General features: G+C 53.8%; 1 protein-coding gene across 1 annotated transcript; it reads right to left on the reverse strand.

Moving 5' to 3' along the window:
* On the reverse strand, positions 1–26,639 carry Eml2 (EMAP like 2). Its single transcript, XM_051206949.1, is given in 23 exon segments — positions 1–447; positions 2,366–2,496; positions 3,336–3,431; positions 3,799–3,886; positions 4,433–4,530; positions 4,716–4,804; positions 5,254–5,321; positions 5,858–5,989; positions 8,889–9,014; positions 9,152–9,306; positions 11,497–11,596; positions 13,456–13,590; positions 14,537–14,632; positions 16,978–17,088; positions 17,181–17,250; positions 18,465–18,614; positions 20,664–20,793; positions 21,298–21,326; positions 23,329–23,433; positions 23,536–23,659; positions 23,756–23,974; positions 26,382–26,505; positions 26,507–26,639. Coding segments are annotated over 23 exon segments (2,526 nt in total). The 5' UTR covers positions 26,531–26,639; the 3' UTR covers positions 1–321.
* Positions 26,640–27,467: the final 828 nt, after the last annotated feature.

Raw genomic sequence — 27,467 nt, forward strand, 5'->3', positions numbered from 1 at the left:
TCAGTGCATAAGTCTGTATTTCTGGATAATATAAAAGAATAAACTTAAGTGTCCTTATACTAACAAAAGAATAAACTTAAAAAAAAAAAACACACAAAAAACCACCCCAAACGAACGACCAATGGCTTCCCCAAGGCAAGGTGACCCTCTCTTCCCACCCTGATAAATAAAGACTCCTGTCTGTCCGCTCGCCCGCCCGCCCCCGTAAGCCCTCTCTATAGACATACTCTGGGTATATATTACTCTACTCAGCAATAGACATCTCCCAAAAATAGAACTCAACCCTGCCACAGGATTCGACCCGGGCCCCAGACCCTCGTTTCAGACTACACGCCACTGCAGTACACTCGTATCTTTGCCCCCGGTGGTCAGGGCCACGCTATCATCCCACAAGAAGGCCACGTTCGTCACATGGCTGCTGTGTCCGCCGTATTTGTGGCTGAGGGCCTGTTAGAAGGGAAGAAGAGAAAGAAAGTCAGATGAAAAGGCCACCCGGAAGGCCTGGCCATTTTCCTCTTCACGGCCACCAAAGTTTTCTCTGTGTGCTGTAAGTTCGTTTACGACGTCTTAGAGTTCACAATCCCCTTGCTTCCTTTTAATTTTTGTTTTTTTGTGAGACAGGGTTTCTCTGTGTAGCCCTGGCTGGCCTGGAACTCACTCTGTAGACCAGGCTGGCCTCGAACTCAGAGAGATCCCCCTGCCTCTGCCTGCTGGGTACTGGGATTAAAGGCGTGCGCCCCCACCTGGTTTAATGTGTAATTACACACATACATGTGTGTTAAGAGTATGGGTTTTTACAGGTGCCGGTGGAGGCCAGAAGAAGGCGTTGGATGCCCTGGAGCTCAACGTAAGGTAGTTGTGAACCCTCTGATATGGGTGCTGGACCTGAATCCAGTTCCTCTGGCAGAGCAGCTCAATCACTCTCTAACTCCTGAGCCATCTCTCCAGACTCTTCCCTCCCTTTTAAAAACACAGCGTATGAGTGTATGTACATGGATACATGTACCACAGAACACATGTGGAGGTCAGAGGGCAACTCACAGGAGCTATTTCTCAGTGGTGGAGCCCCTGCCTAGAATCCCCCAGTGAGGCGCTGGGGGCGTGGCTCAGTGGTAGAGCCCCTGCCTGGAATCCCCCAGTGAGGCGCTGGGGGCGTGGCTCAGGGGTAGCCTTTGCATAGTGTATAAGATGCCCCTTGGCTCCATCCTCACCACTGAAAATAGATGTAGGATTGTAGGATAGATATAAGACCAGGCTGCACTGAACGAGGTTCCCGTTAAAAGTTGGGTGTGGCAATTCTTCACGAGGAGCCCGTGTAGGCATACATGCAGGTATAATACTGTATATAATAAATAAATAAATCTTTAAATATATCTTCATTAAATCCCAACTCTGCTTCATCAAAATGTTGGCTGCTGTGCGGAGCCCTATGAAAGTGCTCTCACCAGTATTTTGGTTTTGTAGAAGTTGGTCCTTGTTCTAGGCCTGTAGGGGAATCATGGTTGCTGGGAACCCAAACCCTGGCCCTATATTCTTGCACCCCGATTGGTGAGGACAGTAGCTTCATGGTGCTTGTTTTTTGTTTTTTGTTTTTTTTTTTTCAAGACAGGGCTTCTCTATAGCTTTGAAGCCTGTCCTGGAACTCGGTCTGAAGACCAGGCTGGCCTTGAACTCGCAGAAGTCTGCCTGCCTCTGCCTCCCGAGTGCTGGGATTGACGCATGCCCCGCAACCTCATCAGTTTTTGCCCAGGCACATAGTACGTGATCATTTAATATTTGCACAGAGCCTTCAGAGCTACAGATTCCACCTCAGAACCCCATGACAGACCCTTTGCCGCTAAGACATCCCACAGGGGTGGGAAACTGAGGTCCCGAGAGGAGTAAGTCGCCTGAAGAAAGTGAAAAGATGAATACAAAAAGGCCAGGGAGGCGGCAGCAGCAGCCGAGAGGCTGGGAAGCCACGGGCTCCATCCCTGGCAACACGTGAACTGGCTGGATGGCACACATCCTTACTTCTACCTCTGGGGACCCAGGCAGGAGAACTGGTAGGAATTCAAGATCATCCTTGCCTACATAGGGACTTTTAAGCAAGCCTGAGCTGTATTTTAATTTTTTATGTTTTTGGATTTTTTGAGACAGAGTTTCTCTGTGTAGTTTTATAGACCAGGCTGGCCTCGAACTCACAGAGATCCGCCTGCCTCTGCCTCCCCAGTGCTGGGGTTAAAGGTGTGCGCCACCACTGCCCAGCTCAAGCCTGAGCTATTTGAGGCCCTCTTCCCAAAATAGAATAGACATCCCCATAAAGGAGTGACTTCTGCCTCCGATCCTACCAGCTCCCGCTCCCCCAGGCCCTGGAGGGACTCACTCTTGGCTGACAGCACGGATAGCTGAACAGGTGCACTTTGCCGAAGTCGTCAGCAGAAGCCAGCAGTTTCCCATCATGAGAGCGGGCCACAGCATTGATATCTGTGCCATCTGCCCCCTCGGGCCAGATCCCTGTAGACATGACAAGAGAAATAATTAAATCTGCCTGACTGCTGGGAACGGTGGCACAGACCTCCTCGGATAAAGTCTTAAAGCTTGTCTCAAAAAGTTAAAAAGAAGAAAGCTGAGGGCGTGGCTCAGTGGTGGAGCCCCTGCCTAGAATCCCCCAGGGAGAGGCTGGGGTGTGGCTCAGTGGTGGAGCCCCTGCCTAGAGTCCCCCAGGGAGGGGCTGGGGTGTGGCTCAGTGGTAGAGCCCCTGCCTAGAATCCCCCAGTGAGGGGCTGTGGTGTGGCTCAGTGGTGGAGCCCCTGCCTAGAATCCCCCAGTGAGGGGCTGGGGCGTGGCTCAGTGGTAGAGCCCCTGCCTAGAATCCCCCAGTGAGGGGCTGGGGCGTGGCATGACCCTCCAGGTCTCCCTCCTGGACGCCCTCCCTAACTTCCGCAAAAACTTGGCCTAGCGCTCCCTTCCCAGCGCCGTCTAGCATGTTCCAGCCAGTCCCGGGCCACGCAGGCTGCCTTCCTCATCGCACTGTGAGCCCCAGAAGAGCAGAGCTGGGACACCACTGTCGCTGCTGTATCCCCAGCCCTGCCAGGCTGGTGACAATGGCTGGCACCCCTGAGGAAGCAGGTCAGTGTGGAGCCCTCTGAGCCGGGTGTCTCATTAAAGCTCTGAGGGACTTTAGTGGTCACTGCCCTCTGCCCTTCCCCTGATGAGAGTTCCATACAAGCCTGAAGGGTCGCGGACCCCCAGCCTGCAGGCCGCTGCTATCTATAATACTGTGAGAATCACAAGCTAAGATCGCGTCTCAGCGCTCCAGCACTCAGTGGGACCCTCCCCATTCCAGAACTTACCGAACACCCCAAACCCCAACACACAAGTGGCAGTAGCCCACTCCACATTTCTCACAGTATCAGCGCTCGTAATCTGCTTACAGGTGGCGGCATCCCCTGGGGTAGACAATCAGAAGAGATGTTCAGGGCCTAAAGAGCTACCCTTGGCCAACATACTTCCCAGAGGATCCAGCCCTGATCCAAGACAGAGCTTATTTCTGCCTCTCTGGACCAGCTGATGGCTGGAGTTTGGACGCTGACATGCCAAAACCCGAGCTGGGTACTTTTGCATGAAAACCCGCTGTCTATTGTCAAAGCGGGAGGGAAATAGGGTGCACACACCAGGAAAGAAATCACAGGGTAGAGATTGTTGATTTCCAAATCGGATCAGCTCAGACTAGCTCAAGGAACCGGGAGCTGTATGCAAACCATACGCAAATGAGGCGACAGCAGAAAGAAATCTGGCCAGTGTCAGCGAACTCACAGTACAGAATCTCGTAGTCTCCGGAGTTGGTGACAAAGCAGGTACTGTCCTGGGCCCAATCCAGGTGGGTGATAAAACTGGAATGGCCCTGCAGGGGACGCAAGGGTCACTTAGAGCAGAGGAGAGGGCCGAGCAGGGAGAGCGGATGGATTAAATAGCATTAGAAGGCAAAATACACAGAGTGAGAACACACTGGGCTAGGGGGAGGATACAAAGGCCTTCTGAGAGTAGGGGCGGGGCTAGACTATCGTGGGCGGGGCCAGACCATGATGGGTGGGGCTGACAAAAGGGCTCAGAAGACAAGGGCAACTTAAGACACGTGGGCAAAGTTCCACACAGGGGGTGGGGTTTGAATGTGAGGGGCGGGGCTACACAGAGGTGCAGTTGGGATGGACGGACAGGTTTAGAGTGCAGGGGCGGGGCTACAATAAGGGCGGGGCTTGGAAGGTGAGGGTTGGGGCTACACAAAGAAGGGGCGGCTTAGAACACAATAAGGGACAAGCATGGGGGCCAACTGAGAAGCGAAACATCAGCTGCGTTCTGAAGCTGTGGCTCCCTTGTGGTAGAAAAATGGTTAATTTTGCAGCCCACTGGGCGGGGTGGTGGCGCAGGCTGGGGACCACTGCCCACTCACCGAGCACTTGCCCAGGCGGCTGACCTTGCGGCCACCCTGGTCCACCGTGTACACGTACACCAAGTTGTCGTGGGAGCCCACAGCCAGGTACGCCCCGTCTGGGGAGGGGGAGGGGCTATGAGGAGGCACCCAGACTCCGCCCCCTTCTCTCCCAGACTCAGCCCCTCCTCCACAGTCCCAGGCTCCGCCTCCCTCCATGACTAGCCCCTCAACACCCCCTCCCCCAGTCTGCACTTCTGAAACTTGGTCCCAAGACCCTGCCTCCCCAGGACCCCAGGCCTACCTGGGGAAAAGCTGACCACGGAAATCTGCTCATTGCCATCTGTGTGGATGGCCACGAGGTCATGGGTGTCTGTGTCCAGCAGCAGCCACCTTGAGGGAGAAGGCAGGTGGGGGATGCGCGGTTACTGATGAGGTAGGGCAGTGCGTGGGGCCTGGAGGAGAGCATTTCCCTGATGGCTAAGGATGTTGATCACTTAAGTATCTTTCAGCCACAACTGCCTCCCAAATGCAGGGTTGAGGGGGCGGGGCCAGGCTACCATGGGTGGAGCCAGTGAGGCGCGGAGGGGGTGGGGCCAGGTGGGGATGAGCAGAGATGAACAAAATCCCCCTCCACATCTCTCTCCTCCTCAAGCTTAGAAGCCAATGCCATTTCAAATAGGGGGGGGCAGAGCCTCACCCGGGAGAGCTTTGACTGCAAGGGGCGGGGGGCTACAGACAGCCCTTTAGGATGGAAGCAACAGGTTTAGAAGGCAAGGAGCTCTAAGGGCTTTGGGCAATAGATAAGGGAAGTTGTGCGGGCTTGGTCTGTTCAGCAGTACCTGCCGGTCACTGTACCCACTGCCAAGACACAGCCATTGGGGTGGAAGCCAGCAGAACGGGCAGGGTCCTAGAAAGGAAGAGAAAAAAGTGGGGTGGGGTCCCCAGTCCATATAGGTACCCCAGTCTCAGAGCCAGCTCCTAACATGGACTGAGGTCCTCGCCGCTCTCCCACTCCCTCCGGAAACCTCGAGGAGCCACTGAGCATGCTAACAGAAGAGAAACAATCTCCCCTTCTGAGACAGGGACTCACAGTGTAAACCAGGTTGGCCTCGAACTCCAAGAGATCCACTTGTCTTTGCCTCCCAAACACTCCCCAACAAGAAGCCCTGTTTGTTTTGTTTTATTTGTTTTTTTCCAGACAGGGTTTCCTTGTGCAGTCCTGGCTGTCCCAGAACTCACTCTGTAGACCAGGCTGGCCTTGAACTCAGAGATCCACCTGTCTCTACCTCCTGAGTGCTGCGATTAAAGGTGTGCACCACCGCTGTCTGGCAAGATACCCTTCTTAAAGAGACCACGTGTAGCCTCCACCTGATATGCCGAGCCCCGAGATACGGAAAGCAGCAATTTCTGCAGACCCCGATGTCTGCATCCCCATCACCTCACCTCAATGGTCCTACTCCAGAGGGGTTGGTGGGTCTCTGAACTCCACAGATGCACCAGTTTATCCTGCCCGCAGGTCACAAACTGCGCCCGGCTAGGATGCGCAGCCAGGCCCCACAGCTCTTCCACGTGTCCCTGCAGGAGGGAGAGGGAAACGATGGTGGAAACGAGGCAGCGAAGCTGGTGTCTTCCTTCTCTGGCCCTGATGCCAGGAAGACATGTTAGACCAGCGCCCCATGACCTGAAAACGCCTTCTCCCCTTCTGTACAGGCTGTTCTCCCGTGACGGGTTAAATCTGGCTACCCCATGGCTTGAGGCAACTTCTGTCCCTTCTCCCCAAACCTCAGCTTTCCCCTTTGTAGAATGGAGGGAAGGGCGGGCAGCTCAGAATCTGATCTCAGAAGCCACACAGGTTCTATCCATCCAGCTAGATACCGCCCAGACTTCAGGCTTAAGGATCTGGGAAGAGCCTAGCGGAGTTCGTCCCGAGTCACAGAACTGAGACATCTGAGGTCACATGGAGGACCCTCAGCTCTCTCATTGATGGTGGGAGCCTGCCACCTAGTCAGCTGACCTCACCGGAACTCAGTTTTGTGTGTGTGTGTGTGTGCGCGTGGGCGGTGTGTGCGTGTGGTGTGTATGCGTGCGTGTGTGCATGTGGTGAGTGTGCGTGTGTGCACGTGCGTGTGTGCGGTGTGTGTGGTATGAGCGTGCATGTGTGGTGTGTGCACGTGTGTGGTGTGTGTGCATGTGTGTGGTGTGTGTATGTGGTGTGTGTGTGGTGTACACGTGCTGCATGTGGTGTGTATGCGCTACATTAACATATTTTACTCATATAATAAATAACTCACACCTGTACACCTGAGCAACTAGGAGGCTTGAGGTAGGATTGTGAGTTTGAAGTCAGCCTGGGCTATATAGAAAGATCCTGTCTCACGCCTGGTGGTGTTGGCGGCAAGTGCCTTTAATCCCAGCACTGGGGCATCAGAGGCAGGAGGATCTCGGTGAATTCAAGCCTGGTCTACAGAGCGAGTTCCAGGACAGTCAGGGCTACATGGTGAAACCCTGTCTTAAATCCCCCCCAAAAAGAAAGAAAATGCTGCATCAAAAACAATGTAAGTAAACATCCATAGAGGTTGTTAAGGGCCCTTTCTTTCTTGCTTCAGGAAAAGTCCTGATACTCAAGCCAGATGTGTTGGCACACATCTGTAAGTCCAGCAGGGGGAATGTCACACATTCAAAGCTATGCTTGCTATAAAGCAAATACAAGGCCAGCCACAAATACATAGTCAGACCCGTCTCAAGGAAACAAAACCCTCAACACAGTGACTGAAAAATCCTGAGGCTGGAGGGAAGGCTCAGTGGTTAAGAGCACTGGCGGCTGCCCTTCCAGAGGTCGGGGGTTCAATTCTCAGCACTCAAGTGGCAGCTCACAACCCCATATTCAGGGGATCTGACACCCTCACACAGCCATATATGCAGGCAAAACACAAATGTGCATGAAATAAAAATAAATGATATTTAAAAGAAAGAAACTGGCTCTAAAAAAAATACTGGCTGCTGTTTCAGAGGACCCCTGTTTAATTCCCACATGGCGGCTCACAGACAGATATATAGGTCCAGCTCCAAGGGATCTGATGCCCTCTCCTGGCCAGCGCAGGCACTGCACATATGTATTGCACAAACACACACACATGCAGACATCTACACATAATAATAACAACAATAATAAAAAGAACTCCTTGGCCTTGGTCTCCTCTATCTTTTGGGGTGTGGTTGTCCCTGGGAATTTGTCCACCTTCTCTGAGAAGGGTTCCTTTTGCCTCTGCCTCCTCAATGCTAGGATCACCACACCCAGCTTTCAGTATTGATTATACAGGTGAAGGTCACGTCTTCACATGTGGTAGGCAAGTGCCTTATAGGCTGAGCCGCCTCCCCAGCCTCCCTCAGGCTGGAGTGTCTAAACCAGGCAAGCAGATTTTAGCTCCACTTGCACAGTATAAAAGCAAGGTTTGGGTAAGGGAAGAGGAGGACTGAGTAAGGAGTCATTAGGACCAAGACACTGTGAGCAACTCCTGCCTCAGACACCAGTCTCAAGAGTATGCTGTGATGGTGACTAAGGACCCTAGCGAAACCTCACGCAGCCACCCTGCCTGTCTCAGAGACACAAACGGACTAGCTTGCCAGTATCGCACCGCTGATGAGTGACAGGACTGTGATTTCCATGCAGGTAGCCAAGTCCCAGACTCCAAGTTCCCAACTACTATGCTACATACACTGCCTCCTCCTAGGTAGACTTTTCACCGAACGTGGCCCAGCGGTGAGGCAGGAGCAGGCATTCGAGTTACAAGAAGAAATCGGGGCCCACTATGGTGGTGCACCCCTGTAATGCAAGTGCTTGGGAGGTGGCGGTAGGAGGATCAGGAGTTCAAGGGCAGCCTTGGCTCTGTCGTGAGTTTGGGGGGGGGGGGAGGACAGCCTGGGCTACATGGAATCCAAATTTCAAAGATTAAAAATAAAAACAAAACAAAGGAAAAGGAGGAGTGGAGAGAAAGGAGGAGGAGAGAGGAGGAGGAGGGAGCAGGAGGGGGAAGGGAGGAGAGGGAGGAGGAGGGGGAGAGAGGAGGAGAAGAGGGTCCACCCTGGGAAAGCCTTCTAAGATTCTTGGAGTCGGATCCCTGAGGGGCAGGAGACTAGCGTAGCAATATGACAATCTGCAAAGACACTTACCAACCAGATGGGAGGCCGCTATCCCCAATCAGGTCAGCAAGGGACAGTCTCTTAGGAGCAGGGATGGTAGGGGCCCACTTTGGAAGGCAGGTACCCTTCTGGGAGGGCTGCGTCAGGGCGGCGTTGGGGGTCCGAGGTAAAGTGAGACAACAGAAAGGAAGGGGCGTGGAGTGTCCCAGGCCAAGGGGAAGGGGATGGGGCAGAGACACAAGGAGGAAGGGAAGGAAATGGAGACCGGGGCGACGGTGATAACGGTGGTGGCAGCGAGGATGAAGTAGGCGCATTTAACGGGAGAGCTACTCACCTGGACAAGCAGCGAGAAGCCTGTGTGCACCGAGCCAAGCAAGATGCAGTTACGCGTGGTCCCCACGTACAGGGTGTCTCCCCGGCCCTCTGCTATAGTGCGTACAGGGCCAAAGTCCTCCGGGACCTGAGTGGGTAGACACGCGTAGAGGACACATGTGAGGTGAGGCGGGGTGGCATGTGTGCTCGGGGAACGTCCGGGGTTAGGCCTGGTGGGGCAGGGGCCTTGCCACGATCCGACGAAGCCATCCCCCACATCCTCACCTCCACCTCCAGCACCTTGCTGTAGTCCGAACCCCAGAGGACCACCCGACGATCGCGGCCCCCTCCAGACACCAGCGTCCCGTCCCGCAGGGCGCAGAGCCCAAACACGCCGCCATCATGGGCTCCTAGTACTTCCTGGGTGATGCGGTTTCCACCTGTGTGTGCGGGGGTCGGGCATGGGAATCCGCACGGGAGGCCGTTCCTTTATTGAACACTGTGAATACCTAAAGCGTTGAGGTCCACTCCACCTGCTCGCTCCTCTTGCTATCTTTCTTTTGGCCCTTCCACCCACACTACCCATCCACCTGCCCACCATTCATGGACTTAGTGTGTTATCATCTGAGTCACCTGAACTCTCACCCACCCATCCTTTGATTTATCCACTCATACATCTTTCCGTGGCTTCTTCCACTCACCCACCCATCCATCCCCCCACTCACCACACATTAGTTCTCCGTCCAGGTTCATCTGTTCATCTACCTCCTCATCCATCCATCTACTAGTTCATCAGTCAATCCTCTTGTACTTCCTTCTGTACATTCATCTTCATTTATCTATTTAATGATCCTTCCTTCCACCCACCTTCCGTTCATTCATCTACCCTTCTATCTACTGATCAATTTATCACCTCACCTACCCACTCATCAATACTTCCATCTACCGACCCATCCACCTATTGGCTCATCACTCCATCTAGACCCTCTTCCATCCATCCATCCATCTATTCATCCATCTATTCATCCATACACCTACCCATCCATCCATCCATCTATTCATTCATACACCTACCCATCCATCCATCCATCTATTCATCCATACACCTACCCATCCATCCATCCATCCATCTATTCATCCATACACCTACCCATCCATCCATCTATTCATCCATACACCTACCCATCCATCCATCCATCTATTCATCCATACACCTACCCATCCATCCATCCATCCTCTTATCCACCCACCTATGCACTCATTCATCCATCCACCTATCCACTCAGCCATCCACCTATCCATCCATCCACTCATTCACAAATCTACCCACCCACTTACCATCCTCTCTTCCACTCCTCCATCCACACATACATGGACCCACCCAGCCTTCTATCCACACAACACACTGGCTATAGCTAAGACATTTCACACATTTAGACTTGAGCCTTTGTTGCTAATACAAAACTAACAGAGGACAAGCTAGGGGAACCAATAATGACTTTACAGAGTTGGGGACACCTGATCTGAGCCTTGTCAAGGATGCTGGAACTAGGAAATAAGAATTTACATTAAGGGCTCAGTGATTAAGAGCATTCGTAGCTTTTGCAGACCTGGGTTCGGTTCTTAGCGCCAACATGGTGGCTCACAACTACACATAACTCCAGTTTCAGGGGATCGGATGCCCTCTCCTGGCCTCAGTGGGCATTGCATGTACATGGTGCACACACATACACACAGGCACAACACTCATATATGTGAAATTAAATAAATACTTTTAGATTTCTTTTTATTTTCTTTGATTGTGTGTGTGTGTGTGTGTGGTGTGAGTGTATGTTTAGGTGTGTACACATGAGTGCAGGTGGCTGCAGAAGCCAGAGAACTTGGATCCCCCAGAATAGGAGCTATAGGTGATGGCCAGTCAGACATGGCTGCTGGGTATTGGACTCAGGTCCTGCGGGAGAGCAGTATGCACACGCGCTCTCTCTTTCGGTTTTCTGAAACAGGGTCTCTCTGTGTAACAGCGCTGGCTGTCCTAGAACTCACTCTGTAGACCAGGCTGACCTTGAACTCACAGATCCGCCTGACTCTGCCTCCTGAGTGCTGGGACTAAAGGCGTGCCCGCCACCACCTCCCTTCTCCAGTATGTGCTCTTAATCACTGATCCATCTCTCTAGCCCAAAAAAGAAGAAAGAAAAAAAGGATTTATCCTAGATGGGGGCTGGAATGATAGCTCCATGGTTACGGCGCTCGCCATGCAAATATTATAACCAGAATTTAGATTCCCAGAACCCATATCAATGTCCAGTCTCGGAGGCTCAAGACGGAAGACCCTAGGGCAAGCTTCCCAGTGGGACTATTGATGAGCTCTGGGCTCGACTGAGAGACCTGTCTCGATGAATAAGGTGTGACTAAGGACGATTCCTGACAACCACTTCCAGCCTCCACACACACTCGCACGCACATGTGGACATCCACGCACACGCGCACGCGCACGCACATAAAAATGTTAGAGGGGCAGTTTACCCTATAGTGGCATTCACTCCACACAGGGTTAGCTAAAGAAAGGGAGTCAGCCAAGGGTGTAAAAGGTGGGGGTCGGTCGGCGTCGAAGCGAGTGTGCTGACACTGACCTTTGCCCCAGACGTAGATGTTCCCCCCAGAGTCTCCAGTGACCACGTCGCCACCTTCCAAGAAGGCCACACACAGCACATACTTTGGTTTCTCGTGCTTCTGCAGTGCAGACAGAGGGAGAAGGTGTCAGAGTGTCGCCGAAGCAGGGTGGCCTTGGGCAGGTCATAGGTATCCAGGGTCTAGTGGCACCCCTGTGGCCTGGGGCGGGAGACCCCGTAGAGAATATCTCCTTCCACCCGAAGTGCAGGCCCCCCGGGAATTCTGATCATGTGATGCCCCTTGCTCACCCTGGGACAAACCCCTCCCCCCATAGTCTCTGCTTTCCCTCTTCCCTCCTCTTCCCGCCTCTTCCGGTGTCTCTCCTGCATCTTTCTCTATGCCTCTCGTCCTCAGTGCCTCCCTCTGAGCAGAGAAAAGTGGGCTACCCTCTTCACAGCCCCGGACCCTCTCTCCTATTCTTATTCTCCGTGTATGCGTATGTCTGGGTGTGCACCCATCTGCACTCATACGGAAGCCAAGGACAACCATGGTGACATTCCTCAGAAGCATCCACCTTGTTTTTTGTTTCTTTTCTTCTTCTTTTGGTTTTTCGAGGCAGGGTTTCTCAGTGTGGCTTTGGAGCCTGTCCTGGAACTCACTCTGTAGACCAGGCTGGCCTGGAACTCACAGAGATCCGCCTGCCTCTGCCTCCCGAGAGCTGGGATCAAAGGTGTGCGCCACCATACCTGGCATGTTGGTGTGGTTTTAAAAAGTATTTTACACTTTTTATTTATTCTGTATGACTATGTGGTATATGTGTATGTGTAGACACACATGTGCCGGAGCGTACATGCAGAGGTCAGGGGACAACCGTGGGAGTCATTTCTCTTCTTTTATTATGTATGTTCCAGGGACTGAACTCGAGTTCTCAGGCGTGGTGGCTAGCTAGCACTTTTAACCGCTGCGCCATTTTGCCTATGTAACTCTGATTTTTAAATTTTTAATTATTTAAAAATGATGTGTGTTTGGGGATGGGGCATGTGCCTGCGAGTACAGGTGCCTACAGGGGCCAGGAGTGGGTGTTGGATTCCTGGGGGCTGCTTGATATGGGTGCTGGGAACTTAACTTGTGTCCTTTGCGAGAGCACTTTGCACTTTTAACTACCCAGCGATCATATCTGGCCCCGTTCACCTTGCTTTTGAGACAAGGTATCGCCAAATAGGTTAGGTTGGCAGGCCCATGGGCCAAGGATCTGCCAGTCTCCATCTCCCCAGTGCTGGGATTAAAAAACATGCCACCCTATCTGGCTTTGTGTGTGTGTGTGTGTGTCTGTGTGTTAGGTGCTGTGTGTGTTCACGTGTGTGTCCGCTATGACTGTTCACATGTGTGGATGTGTGTGCTATTGCGTTCACATGTATGTTGCTGTGCTGTGTATGTGGTGTGTGTTCACGCATGTGTACATATGTAGATGTCTGATGTCCTCCTTGATTGCTCTCTACATATTTCTTACTGAGGCAGGAACTCTCACTGAACATGCAGTTTATAGACTCAGCTACTCTAGTTAGCTAACTAACTAACCCCGGGGGTTCTGTCTCTCCCCTCCCCAGGAACGCAGGTGTGCCGCCATGCTCACTTGGTTGGGGATTGGAACTGCAGTCTTTGCGCACGCATGGTAAACACTTTACCCACCAGACCATCTCCCTAGCCCCCTCTCCCTGCAGCCTCTAGCCTCTCTGTGTCATGTGGGCAGCGCCGCTCATGGAGCTCTGAAGGCGGGGTTTATTGTGATCTCTCACCCTCTGGATCTACACACATCAGAGTTGAGCAGGACTCTCCCTCATAGGGACGAGAAAACTCAGGCTTGCCAGGCATCAGCTCAGTAGCTCTGCACCGCCCTCCAGACTGCCCACCCCGCCGCTGGGTGTCCCTGCCTGGCCAGCCCTCTCAAGATCAGCCCATCCACAAGTCCCTGCACTCACCTCGAACAGGCCCTGGCGTTTGCTCAGGCTGCCTCCCTCCAGGCTCCAGAAGTAGATGTGAGACTTCCCGCAGGTGATCAGCAGGCTGGGATCAGTGGGGTGGAAGGTAGCCACCAGCACAGCCTCATTGGAGCACTTCCAGGGGGGTCAGGACAGACTCTGAATGAGGACCTCAAAGCTGCCAGGACTACATGCCACACCCACCCCGTAGGACTGCCCTCCTATACTGCCTGCTTGCTGTATAGGAGAAGGCATGCCAGCTGGCCCTTTGGGAGCCCCATCCTGGTGTTACGCACTGCACCGAGCACTTATAAAACACACTTTATCCTCATCGTCCTCTGGGAGATGAGGCCCATTAGTACTTTCCATCACAGATGAGGGTCAGGGAGCATAAACAGCTGCCTAAAGCTACACGGGTGTATTATATCTAGAATCTTGTGCACAACAGTCTAATTCCGGGACACCAGCTCTTATCCCCTTAACCCCTGCCCTTCCTAAAGAAGGGCCCCTCATCTAGAATCGGGTTTCCTGCTCTCGCCCAGGCACGTGATCATGGGCAAATATCTTATCTCCTGATCGTGTCTCCCCCCCCAACCCCTCCCCTTGAGACAGAGTCTCACCATGCAGCCCTGGCTGTCCCAGAACTCACTGTGTAGACTAGGCTTCTTTGCACTCAGAGTGACCCACCTGCCTCCTGAGTGCTGAGGCTAGAGATGTGCACCACTTATGCCTGGCTATTCCCCTATTTCTCGGAACGGGGCCTTGTTACGCAGCCCAGACTAGACTCAAACTCAAGATCTCTTTGCTCAGCTTCTTCCTACATTCTGGGACCTGAGGTATGTCGCACCACACCTGACTTTGGTGCTGAGCCCAATCCATCAACATGATACCTGCCTTTCCACCTCCTATGAGGAAGACACCAACCATATCGACCTCACTTTCCACAGGAGGCAACCGGTACTCATAGAGCGGAAGCCATCTGCAGTCACCCCAAAAGATGGTGCCAAAGCACCCGTGTAAGGCGAGTATGGTTGCAGATTCCCAGCCGCAGGGAAGGGGTGTGAGCGGCAAGGCCACTCACCTTGCTGTCCACCACCTTGGTCTCCTTGGCCCAGTCCCACACGGAGAGCACATGATCGTTGGATTCATCCACTGCACAGAGCAGGTTGCCCCCATTCTGCGGAAGACAGGGGGATGGGTTAGGACATGTTTCCCCATTCACCACAGCTGCCTGCTCAAAGACCTTCACGAGCATGACACACAGAGCACATTCGCACTGGTCAGTGATGAGCAACAACTGGACACAACCGTTGTCACCTGGGAAGGCAGGCAGTCTCAGTGAGGGGCTGTCTGGATCAGGATGGTCTCCGGCCATATGTGTGAGGGATTACCTTGAGATGGGGAGAGCCGCCCACTGTAGGCAGCAGCATCCCCTAGGCAGGGGAATCTGAACTATGGAAAAGTGGGGAAATTGAGCTAAGTGCGTGTTTTTTGTCTTTTAAGCTGCTTTTCTTAGGCTATTCTATCACAGCATCCAGAAATGAAAGAAGACAACACTGGTAAAAAAAAAAAAAAAAAAAAAAAAAAAAAAGTTTTTCCCTACCTAAAAAATTATTTTTTTAGCTTGGCAGTGGTGGCACAGCACTCGGGAGGCAGAGGCAGGTGGATCTCTGTGAGTTCGAGGCCAGCCTGGTCTACAGAGTGAGTTTCAGGACAGCCAGGAGAAACCCTGTCTCGAAAAATCCAAAACAAAAAATAAATATATTTGTGTGTGTGTGTGTGTGTGTGTGAGATAATGGGGACAGAACCTGTAGAACCTGTCACTAGGCAAGGGCTCTACCACCCCCAGCCCCTAACTGCCCCCAGCCCCTAACTGCGGGATTCTAGGCAGGCTCATCGGGGCTCATCTCAGTGTACACTACCATGTGCCATCCCTTAAAGGGTTTTACAATGATTCATCCATCCCTCTGTACAGTTGGAGAATTCTCCCCCCTAATTGGAGAATTCTCGCCCCTAATTCTATTTTATTATTTCACATGTGGGTGAGGCTACATGTATGCAGTGCCCATGGAAGCTAGAAGATAGCATCGAATAGCATCGAATTCCCTGGAACATTTGTGAGAATCTCCATGTGGGTGCTGGGAATCAAACCCAGGTGCTGGGAATCAAACCCAGGTGCTGGGAATCAAACCCGGGTCCTCTGGAAGATCAGCCAGTGCTCTTGAAGATCAGCCAGTGCTCTTAACCACTGAGCCATCTCTCCAGCTCCCCACACTGGAGAATTCTTGCAGATACCAAGAGTGAGGGATGTTGAAACATCTTTTTCCAACTTGCTATGTAGCCCAGCCGGTGCCTCTACCTCCTGAGAGAGCATTTGTTTCTTTTCCGTTGTTTTTTTTTTCCCTCCCCATTTGGTGCTGGGGATGGAATTCCAGGCAGTGTGCAGGCTTGGCAAGTGCCCTGCCTGCCACGGGGCCACACCCCCTTCTCTGGAATGACTTTTTATGTACATGAAATCCAGTCATTATCAAAGTTGGCTGTCGGACTTGGAGGGGTGGGGCTGGCGAGATGGTGCCAGCCGCCAAGTCTGACCGGAGTTCCACCCCTGGGAAGACCCACAGGGCAGGAGGAAGGAAGTAACTGCCTGTAATTCCCGCTCCAGAGCATCTAGTGCCGTTTCCTGGGTACAGATGCAGGGACCCACACATCGGTGATAACGCCTACAAATAAACCCTTTAAAAAATACTAAGAAGCCAGGTGGCGAAGGGGTATGCCTTTAACCCCGGCACCTGGAGGCAGAGGCAGGTGGATCTTGGTGAGTTCCAGGACAGCTAAGGCTGTTAGAGAACTCCTGTCTTGAAAAAAACAAACCAAACAATAGTAATAGTAATGTTGATGATAGTAATAAAAAGAAAGTTGGCCTGAAGTTTTTTGCTCTGTTTTGAGACAGGGTTTCACTGTGTAGCTCGGCTAGCCTGAACTGGATACACAGATCAAGGCTGGCCCCGAACTCACAGTGTTCCTTCTGCGTCTGCCTCCTATGGATACCAGTGTTAAAGGCATGTGCCACTACACCCAACTGAGTTGTGGTCTTGAGATAAAGTCTCATATAGCCAAGGCTTCTCCTGTCTTGGCCCCACACTGGTGTTGTATATCAACACCAAGTTACTCCATGGATTCCAATAAGATTATTTTAACTGCTGCTGTTTTGATGGGGGATTGAATGGCACAAGGCCCCCGGTGCTAGGGTTGAAACACCTTGAGAGCTAAGGAACCTTCCAGAATGCTCAGGCAAAAATAATCCAATGAGAGTCGAGTGGTAGAGAGAGAGGAGTATGGCGGTCCCATGTGTTGAAATTCCAGATGTACTGTGTCATGTGCTCGGCTCTGGGTCACAGGTCTGTGAGGCCCTGGGGCCCAGGATTTGAACGGGATCGGGCGCATGGTTTCGTTGTGATATCACGAGGCACAGCTTCCACCCATAGGAAGGAGCTTTTGGAAGGGATTGGGCCAAAGACTTACGGATTTGGAGAAGGCCACGCAGCACACAGCTCTGTCAAACACCCCCAGGCCCAGGACATGTAAGGTGGACAGGGAAACCGAGTCCCAGACGCGCACATGAGGTGGCAGAGGCTGCAGAGAAGAGGAGCAGTTACTTTGGGGAGAGGGGGGCGGTCCCAGTTTCCAGTCCCGGCCTCCGTGTAGCGCTCACTTCCCAGGGATACCTTGCCTTCCTTTGTGGTGCCCGCCACCTGTCCCGTGGCGATTGTGACCATATCCGGGTGGACAGCCAGACTGCGGGGCGAGGAACAGAGGAAGAGAATAAGAGAATTCAGCTGTGGGGGAGGGGGGGAAGACAGTGGCCCTTCCTCAGCAGGTTAGAGTTTAAATGCACAGCTGTTCGCTCAATAAACATGAATTATAAAAACATTTCTCCACGAAATCCACGATGCCAGGCATGGTGGCACAGGCCTTTAATCCCAGCACTTGGGAGGCAGATGCAGGAGGATCTCTGTGGGTTTGAGGCCAGCCTGGTCTACAGAGCGAGTTCCAGGACACAGAGAAGCCCTGTTTCAAAAATCCAAAAAAAAAAAAAAAAAAAGAAAAGAAAACAAATTTTTTTTCCGTTTGCTTATTGAAACAATGTCTGATGATGCCCAGGCTTTCGCCAGCTGCATGGCTGAGAATGAAATTCTGACCTTCCTGACTCCACCCAGCTCAGGCATGCCCTAAAAACAGTGGCTGTGGAAACTTTAAATCCCAACGTGGAAATAACCCGGAATGCCAGGTCACTTTCTTCAAAAGAAGCAAAAGCTAGGGACTCTGGGTGAGGCATCACCACAGTGATACCAGCCACTGTCATGCAGTATACATGTCTGTACTCCCGGCACTCAGGAGGCTGAGGCAGGAGAATGATGAGCTCCAGGCCAGCCAGGGCTATGTAGAGACCCTGGCACAATGGGAAAAAAGTAAAAGCTAGGGTGCCAGAGATGGCTCAGCGGAAGAGCACGTGTTCTTCCAGAGGACCCAGATTTGGTTCCCAGCACCACACAGGGTGGCTCATAACCTGATGCAACTACAGATCAACGCTGGAGACATTAAACACATGCGGTGCACATGCAGGCACATACACACGTATTTAAGAAAAATAAATAAATACTGTAGGGGCTGCAGAGATAGCTCAGTGGCTCAGAACACTGGTTTCTCTTCCAGAGGATAAAGGTTCAATTCCCAGCACCCACATGGCAGCTCACAACTGCCTGTAACTCCAGTTCTAGGGGATAGGACACCCTCGCACAGACGTGATGCATTTTGAAAGGAAGATAAACACTGTGTATGCTTACTTTCCCACTAGTTTCCACCTAGGGTAGCGAGCGCTCTGGCTGTGCAGAGGTCTGGCACAGCCTCACACGCCAGGACGGCAGTCACGTGGAAAGAAGCCCAGGAGGTCCGGACTGGATCCGTGCCCAAGCCCGGGTTCTCCCAGCCCCAAACCCGCCCCGACTCACCATTTGATATCATCGTTGTGCCCCAGGTAATGCCGCTGTCTCTGCTCTTCTACACTGTAAAGTACAGCCACGGAGGCCACAAAGTACACCACCTCCCCGGTGGGTAGGAGGCAAAGGTTGGCCCGGCAGTCGCGGCCCCGATAGCCATAGCTGACGCCCAGGGGTGGGTTAAGGAGCCTGTTTAGCACCTCTTGGCTGAATGGGAGTCATGAGGCCGCTGGAATGTTTTCCTGTCTCCGCCCTGCCTCTGCAGGCGGTGTGAACCATGTTGTCCCCAAAATATAAGTTCGGGACTGTGTTTGTATACGTGCACGGATTCACGTACGCACAAAACTGTACTGGTCGGAGATGAACGTTAGGTGTATCCCCTCAGTCCTCGTCTTACTTTTTCCCACCTGCATTCTCTTATCGGGCCTGGAACCCACAAATCAGCTCGACTGGCCAGCCAGCAAGCCCAGGGGAATCTTCCTGTCTTTGCCCCACCCGGGGCCTGGAGGGTAGCCACAAGCTTGGCTCATTTTTCTGTGGGTACCGAGGATGGAACTCGGGTCCCTGTACTTGCTCACCAAGCACTTGGCTAACTGAGCTGTCCCCACAGCCCTGTTTGTTTGTAAACTTTACACTGCAATGTAGCCCAGGTTGGCCTTCATCTGGTAGCAATCCTGGTGACTCAACCTCCTCAGTTCTGCAATGACAGTCCCAAGTCACCATGCTTTGCTAGGTCCCTACCCCGACCCTCCCCACAAACGGACAGTGATCTTGGATGGAATATGGAGTTTTACAAATGTAATTAGGATTTCAGGGTTACCCTACATGACATGCATAGATCCTAAACCTAGTGACAAGTGTCTTATAGAGACGAGAGAGTATGGTTGTGAGGTATACACCTGTAATTCTAAAGCACTTGGAAGGCTGAGGCAAGAGATAAACTTACCTAGAGACAGACTACCTTCCCTAGACTCCATAAGTGACAGACTAGGTATGGCTCAGTGGTAGAGCCCCTGCCTAGAATCCCCCAGTGAGGGGCTGGGGCGTGGCTCAGTGGTAGAGCCCCTGCCTAGAATCCCCCAGTGAGGGGCTGGGGTATGGCTCAGTGGCAGAGCCCCTGCCTAGAATCCCCCAGTGAGGGGCTGGGGGTGTGGCTCAGTGGTAGAGCCCCTGCCTAGAATCCCCCAGTGAGGGGCTGGGGGCGGGGCTCAGTGGTAGAGCCCCTGCCTAGAATCCCCCAGTGAGGGGCTGGGGTGTGGCTCAGTGGCTTATATAGTACTTACTTAGCACATACTATGTCCTGTGTTCTATCTATCTCTATGCTTGGGACATAACTACAGAGCCAGCATCTTTTAAAAAATGTTCTTGCCTGTATATATGTGTTGTGCTTGCTTGAGAGTGTGTGTGTGCTTGTGTGTGTGTGTGTGTGAGAGAGAGACTGCCTGACTTAACTTCGTGTATTGTGCGTTCCTGTCATTCTCGGTTTTATTCAGTCAGGGTTTCTCACGGAACCTGGAGCTCAATTTCAGCTAGTGTAGCTTATCAGCTTGCCCCTGAATACTGTCTCTGCCTCCTGATCACATGGTGGGCTACCACCACGCCCATCCAGCATTCATGTGTGTGTGTGTGTGTGTGTGTGTGTGTGTGTGTGTGTGTGTGGTGGAGTATCACTACCGAAAGCTTCTAATAGAATACCTTTTGTAGCTTGGTGGTGGTGGTGCACGCCTTTCATCCCAGCACTGAGGAGACAGAGGCAGGGAGTTCGAGGCCAGCTCTGGTGTACAGAGCGAGTTCCAGGGCAGCCAGGGCCACCTGATGTGCCCCACCCGCCAACTCTCCGCTCTTAAGTTGAGCTCTGTGAAGACCATCCACAGGTAAACAGATCTCGGTGGCTTACATGTATCTGAGTGATATTCACGAGAGCATGGCAATGCTCTTTCACCCTGCAATCCCGGCCCTTGGAAGGTGCAGGCAGAGGCAGGGAAGATCAAGGGCTCAGGATCACCCTTGACTAATAGGGAGTTCAAGAACTTGCCTCAAAATTGCGAGCCAAACTTTGCCTAAGTGAGTAACTCAGGTCATCCCTCTGGACTCGCTGCGCTGACCCCCACTTCCCCAACAGTGGCCTGAGAAATCCCAGGCCCCTCCCTCCAAACGTCCCAGGACCCTCTTCTTAGAAGAGGGCCGAGAGGGAGCAGAATGAAAGGATACACCCAGTCTAGCCTTAGCCGGCTGGAGGGCAGCTCAGAGCGGGTGTCCAGGCTATAGGTGGGTGCCAGCTCGTCTGGGATCAGCATGGGCACAGGGCGGCCTCTCAGAAACATCTTCACAGACCCCTCCTCTGCCAAGATACCCTCAGAGGTCAGGTTCCGCACCAGCCCCTAGGCCTGTTCCCATTACTAAGATCATTATTATTTGAGACAGGGTCTCTAAGGTTCAGGCTGGCCTGGAATTCTCTGTGAGGCCCAGGCTGGTGAGGGAGGGTACGTAATGTGATCCCTCTGCCTCAGACTCCCAAATGCTGCTTTTACAAGTGAGAGCCACCACAGCCAGCTCATTATGCTATAGACAGGATCTCTTTCGGTAGCCCAGGCTAGCTTTCCTCCAACTTCCAAAACTCCTTCAGTCCCCCAAATGCTGGGTTACTGGCTTAGACCACATCTCCCTCCCTCCTTCCCTCCCTCCCTCCTTCCCTCTGTCCCTTCTTCCCACCCCTTTCTCTCCCTCGCGCTCTCTTTCTTCTTCTTAAGTGGTAGATAAAAATGAAGCCAGATGGGCAAAGGCCTGGACCCCAGGTCTTCGTCAGGGGACGTTCAGTGAAACCACGCCCACCCTCCACACTCACCCATGCTGAAGATAACTTCTTTGGTTTTCCTGTCAGGAAAAGATGCAGGGGGAAAAAAGAGGGGGTGGGGAGTGAGTGCTTTAGCAGGCAGATCAGATAGGAGAGGAAGTCCCCCCACCCACCCACCCCTGGCTCTGCGGGTCTCCAACGAATAATCAGGCGAGTCAGAAGCGGAGCGCTACCTCTCTGCAGGCCCTGTGCTTTGCTCGTTAGAGCCTGAAGAGCCTAAGACACAGGCCCAGAGAGGCAGAGATCGCCAAAGGGTCACACAGCACGAAGCGGCAGGCACGCGATCCTGGAAAACGGGCGTCACTAGGGACCCTCCCTCCTAGGCAGCAAAGTGCTCCCCAGCGCTCCTCCCCTTCCTCCCCCCAGCACCCCACACTTCAAGCAGTCAGGAAAGCAACGAAACGCTCAGAGCAGGGGGCGTGTCTCCACCTTCTCCTCTGCCAGAGGAGAGAAAGAACAAGGGGAGGGCGGGCTGCCAGAGGGTCTCACCCAGCTCCAAAACTACTCATGGCGGCGGCTGGCGGAGCTCCGGGACGGGGTGGAGCCGGGACGGCCCCGCCGCTTCCGGCCCTGGGAGGCTCCGGCGCCACCGCCCCTGCCCCGCCCCACCGCCCCTGCCCCGCCCCCCGCAGCGGACCCCTGCAGGCGCCAGGTGCCACCCGGAGCCAGAGCCCGGCCCACGGAGTTCAGACACCAGGCTCTTTGGATGGGGCGACGGGTGGGTGAAGGTTGACGATGCAGACTCAGAGGCGCGCCTGCCTGAGCTCAGATCTCTTTCTAGAGGTATGAACCAACAAGTTGCCCAACTTGTGACAACAAGCCGGTTTCCTCTTTTCAAAAAAAACGGGAATAGAACAGCCACACTTCCCAGGGTGACTGCGAGGTTGGTAGCGGTCAGTGCAGGCAAGTTCTGACCCAGAACGCGTCTGTTATTATTTCAGGAGACCTGACACCTGCTGGGGTTTGACCTCTGACTTGCCACAGTCTACTCTGGAGTCCTGGTCACTGCCGCTAAGGCGTGCCGCCCGCTCCTCCCCTAGCCACCTGACCACGCCCACCACGGATCACACGCATCCCTCTTTCTAACTTAGTCCTGGATTGTCTCCATCTTGTCCGTGTCTGTGTCTCTGTCTCTTAGGACAAGGTCTCGAGTGGCCCGGGCTGGCCTTAAATTTGGTATAAGTAGCCAAGAATGATCCTTCCGTCTCCACTTGCCAAGTCCGGGGATCAGAGCCTTGCAATTCATTTATTTACTTGTTTGTTTGTAAATTTGAGACGGGGGTTTCACTGAAATCCAGACTGGGCTGGAACGCTCAGTGTACTCTTGTAACCCAGTCTGCCCCACAACGTGGACAATTCCCTCGCCTCAGCTTCTACCGTAATTTACAGGGTTAAGACGAGGTCATTCCAGGCTTCCCTCTTAATTAGTAACTGACGGCTTTCCCATCTCATTTCTTGGGTCCCAAGGGACACTGACTCTATCCAATTCGCAGGACCCGCTCCCGGCACTCTCCGAGCTAACTTGAAGATTGGAGCACGCCCACCTGCAGCCACGCCCAATCTTGAGCCACACCCACTAATACCAAGGTCCCCTAGGTTCCGATTCTACCCTGCTAACCGCACTAACACACCCAAATTCCAACCATGCCGCTATCTCTGATTTTTACACTCCTTACAGAAACTCTAAGTCTTGAGCTCTGATTCCACCTTGAGACTCAAAGGGAACTTTCTTTTATCTTAATAGCCACACCCATGAGCCTGGCTCCTCCCTCACTTCCTCCGATGGCCCACAGTCCATCCAGATCTTCGTAAATTCCAGTTCCGTTTCCCAATTCTGGTCCGGCTCCCAATATTGGCCCCACCCCTCCAGGCCTACCATTTTGACCAGGCTACCCCAGTCCTGCGCTCCCCACCTTGTGAACACGTTCACGCCGCTCTAGGTTATAACATCGTGGCCAGGGTTTAATTCCCTATGCATTCACTCTCTTGCCTGTCTGGAGTTGGAGCCCCCCCCAAACTTACCCCTCTTTTTTGGCGCTACAGTTACTGCTGGAAGATGTGGTCCGACTCCGGGGATCCTCTCGCCGCACAGAGGCCAGGCGCTCGGGCGACAAGTAGCGGCGGCTGCTGCGGGGAAGACCAGAGCGATGAGGGCAGAGCCCGTGATGATGGAGCAGTGTCCTCCAACAAGGCCTGGGAGAGGCCAGAACCCTGCTTTTCTTGCCTTACCTGCGCCCAGAGTTTGCCTCCTTCTTGGGGGAAGACGGGGAGGTGGCATAGCCGCCCACGCGTCGCGGGGGTCCGGAGCCATTGAGGGGCGTCCTGGTGGGAAGGCCTTTCAGGAGCTGACACACTGGAGTGATGGAGTTAGAGCACAGATAGACAGATGATAAGCACGAGGCCGTGCCTCCGACCCTCCTCAGCACACCCTCCGCCCTGACCAAGATACCCGAGGCGGTGGTGCCCAGGCGCGGGGGTGCCCGGCCCTTCGGGGTACCCCTCGCGCGCAGCGCCGCGCCTTGTTCTTCGCACGCCCGCAGGCGACGCAGCGCGTCCGCCAGCGCCGCCTTTAGGACCGCCAGCTCGTCTTCTTGCAGCTGCAGCCGCTGCTCCAGCGCCGACACGCGGTCGTCCACCTCCATGCCGCTGGTGCCGGACAGATTGTCATCTAGAAACCCGAGGGATCGATACGTACAGGCTGCAGGGGACCACCCGGGGGAAGGTGGGAGACGGGCGTGGGGGGCGCTCCGAGGACCAGAAGCGTCCGTCCCGTTTTTCGGGGCCTGTCGGGACCAGCCAAGCTCCCTGACTTTTCCTGCAACCTGGGTTCGATGGGGATGCTTGGAGATGAGCCCAAGAAGAGGGGCCGGTTCCGGAAAGGAGGGAGGAACCACCCACCTCCTCTCTCTGCCACAGTGCCCTGGCCATGCGACCTCGGGGGAAGTCCCCCTTTTTTTTTTTTTTCAGGCAGATTTTGCCAATCCCAGGTCCTCGCTTTGGTTTTGAGATTCTGTGACTAAGATGCTAAATATCTTTAATTCATATCAGCACTTCAAAGATGACATCAACCCACACTCCCCGTGACAACGCTCTAGAAGGCGCCCCCGACGTTCTCTGACGAATGTCAATATTCTGTCACCGGTACCAACATTCTCTCCCTGTATCCAAGACTTTCAAGCCTAAAGGCCCTGCGGTGTTCACCTCTTCCCTTCTGCCCCCTCTCCAAGGAGTTCGGCCCTCCAAGAAGCCGTAAGGACAGAGCTTCTATGACCCCTGGCGGCCTGCGTGGGGATTGCAGGGCAGAGATGACACGATCTCTTTCCTCGGCCTGGAGTTTCTGTCCTCTGCCCCCCCCTCCCATTTTATCTCTGTACCCCTACCCCAGATTTAGCTCTCCTCCCCCTTTTCAGCCCATCGATGCAGTTTAATGACTCCCTCATCATTTCCCCCCTCCCGTCCTTCCTCCCACCAGGGAGGGGGATTCTAGGTGGTCTTCCTCCGCCTCCCTCCCGGACCACTCCTACCCAGACTCATTGCTGAGACAATCTGGGAGACCCTGGCTTCCAGCCTGTTTCAGGTAAAGGTGGTACCAGGAACGGCAGCGGGGCTCGAGAGGTCGCCATCCCGAGTCCTGTGTCCCTAGGCCAGCCCCGCCTGCTCGTTGGACTGCGCACTGCAGCCTCCTGTCCCTCCCCTCCCTCTGTGATCCAATCGTTTGCCCGGCCCTGCCAGTCTGTCCCCTGCCCCCACCCACCCATGCTTCGCAGGTCCGATGTCTGGACCTGCAGAGGGAAGATGGAATAGTGAGTCTCGAGGTCGGAGCGAGAGGCCTGCAGAGACTCGAGACCCCTACCAAGAAGTGCTAGGGTCCCGTGGCAATCCTTGCAAAGGAAGAAACTGAAGAATGTGGAATGAGAGAGAAGCTAAGGGCCACACAGAAGCAGGGGTGGGGGACACCGAACGACCTTATGCAGAGCCCCTTCCTACCTAAGTAGTATTGCAATTGAAAGTACACGAGCTAGACTGCGCACTTACCATATTTCCCACATTACCATGTGAGCTTAAGAAACCCCGGATTAGATGGACATTAAATATGGTAGTTAATGTTTCCACCCCCACCCTGCACTCACAGCTGCAATGACCTCTGCCTCTCTACAGAACGGAATCCCAGAAGGCCCAAGTCACTTGTTCAGGACACAGCTTTCCTTTTTCTTTCAGGGACAGAGCCCAAACTTGATCCAGCCTCAGGGATCCTGTCATTCGTAACCTTTGTATGGGGGGGGGGGAACGTTCTAGGTCCTTTTTCAACTCTAGGGGTCCCTAGCAAAGGGTGTGTTCCCCAGGGGGTGACCTCCAAACTCCAAGATGAGTCTTTCCAAAGGCCCCCTGATTGACACGGGGGCACACTGACCCTGAATGGCCAGCTTCCAGCTGCGGCCTTGCTTGGTCTGATGGTCCTACCCCATGACTCAAGCTCTGCTCTTGGCCATTGCCCTGGCCCAGAGACCAGCGCCCAGTTCCCACGTTTCATCTGCCTGCTCCTGCAGCCCACAGCTCCCCTAACACCAAAATGGCCCTGCTGGTGGCATAGGCATTTGCCTAGGTAAAAAGGAGGCTTCTTCATGGGTGGGAGGGGCAGGGCTCTAGATGGGGGATGCAGTGGACGGAAACTCCTCTGATGTTTTACAGGTCCCGTGCCCAGTTCTCAATTCAGCATTGCCCCTGCTATGCCCAAACGCAGAGGAGGGTCCCAGAGGGCCGAAGGGCAGAAAGAACTCCAGGTTCAGTTACTTCCCCTCCCCAGGCCTACTATCCCCATCACAGGCACCTTCAAGATCTTTCCCCTTCCCTGTGGCTGCCTAGCCACCTTCGGAGCAGGTGTATATGGGGCAGGGGGAACAGGATCCTGGCTTTGGAACGGAGGACCTTGTTCTGGGGTCAGTATCCTGTTGATAGGGAGAAAGGAGGAATCTCCCACAAGGGAGGAGATTAGGACTTGGAAGAAAGGGGTTGGGGAAGGAGGTAGGTCCAACCCTGGGTGGGGCCAAGGGCTGAGCTGAGAAGAAGGCTCTCACCGTTGCAGTATTGCAGTAGCGAGGACGTGTCGTAGAGGCCGCAGAAGGCCGGACCGCGCTCCGCCATTGCCCCGCCACAGCCACCGCCGGCCCCCGCAGCCCCAGCTCGGGCCCGGTCCCCCCCCCCAGGCCCTGCCTCCCGTTGCCATAGCAACGCCCTTCGTTCCAGCATCCCCAGCTCGGCCCACCCAGCATCAGGCGGCCGGCACTGAGCCTGGCACTGGGGTCATCCCCTAGGATGCCCAGAAAGGGGGTCGAGAGACTCCCCCCAACAGTCTTCAGGTCAGGATTGGCTGCGTCCGGGTCCCCCTAGGTACTGTCTGGTCCCTCCCACAACCGGAGTGTATGCTCTCTACCACCCGCTCCTCTCCCGGTAGAAACCAATGAAAGCCTGTCGCGCAGGCTCCTCCGCCAATAGCAATGCGGACAGGTTTGAAGGGGCAGGCTCTCTTCTGCTTTTCATTCCGAAGCGTCGCCCCCAGCTCTGGAAGGAGGATGAGGTAAAAGAAGATACTCTTCTGTTCCCAAAAGCCTTCCTGGGATTTTTTATCCGACTTCCCATAAGTCCCCTCGCACGACCAGAGCCTGACATTGAAACCTCAAATACGCTAGATTATCCTATAACCCGCTCCTGTACCCTAGCGGGGTCTTCATTCCTTGTTTATTAGATCTAGACCCGCCCACAAGGCTTTTAGCTCCACCCCCAAGTGTCGAAGCAGCCAAAGTTCCATTCCCGCCCCTAGTGCAATTAGCCACACCCCTAGAACATCAAAGACCAGAAACTTGGACCAGACACTCTGGTAGGTTTAGCTCCGCCCCCAGAATTTAGATTCCCACCCCTCAAGTCGATTAGCCCCGCCCTAATCCTCCCTTCCACTTCAGCCTCGGAGGCCCTTAGCTCCGCCCCTATAGTCTAGTCTCCCAGGAAGGCTTTATCCAGTCCGTATTTTGACAGAGACCCAGTTGTGAAACCCGGGACCAGCTGGTGGTGTCAGTCCGAGCAGGCTTGGAAACTGGGGAGCTAGGAGAATAGGAGGGGGGGTACAAAACCTGACAATAGATTTAAAGAAGACGGGACCGCCTCCC

Source organism: Phodopus roborovskii, unplaced genomic scaffold (assembly GCF_943737965.1).
Source record: "Phodopus roborovskii unplaced genomic scaffold, PHOROB, whole genome shotgun sequence".
NCBI classification, from domain to species: Eukaryota; Metazoa; Chordata; class Mammalia; order Rodentia; family Cricetidae; genus Phodopus; species Phodopus roborovskii.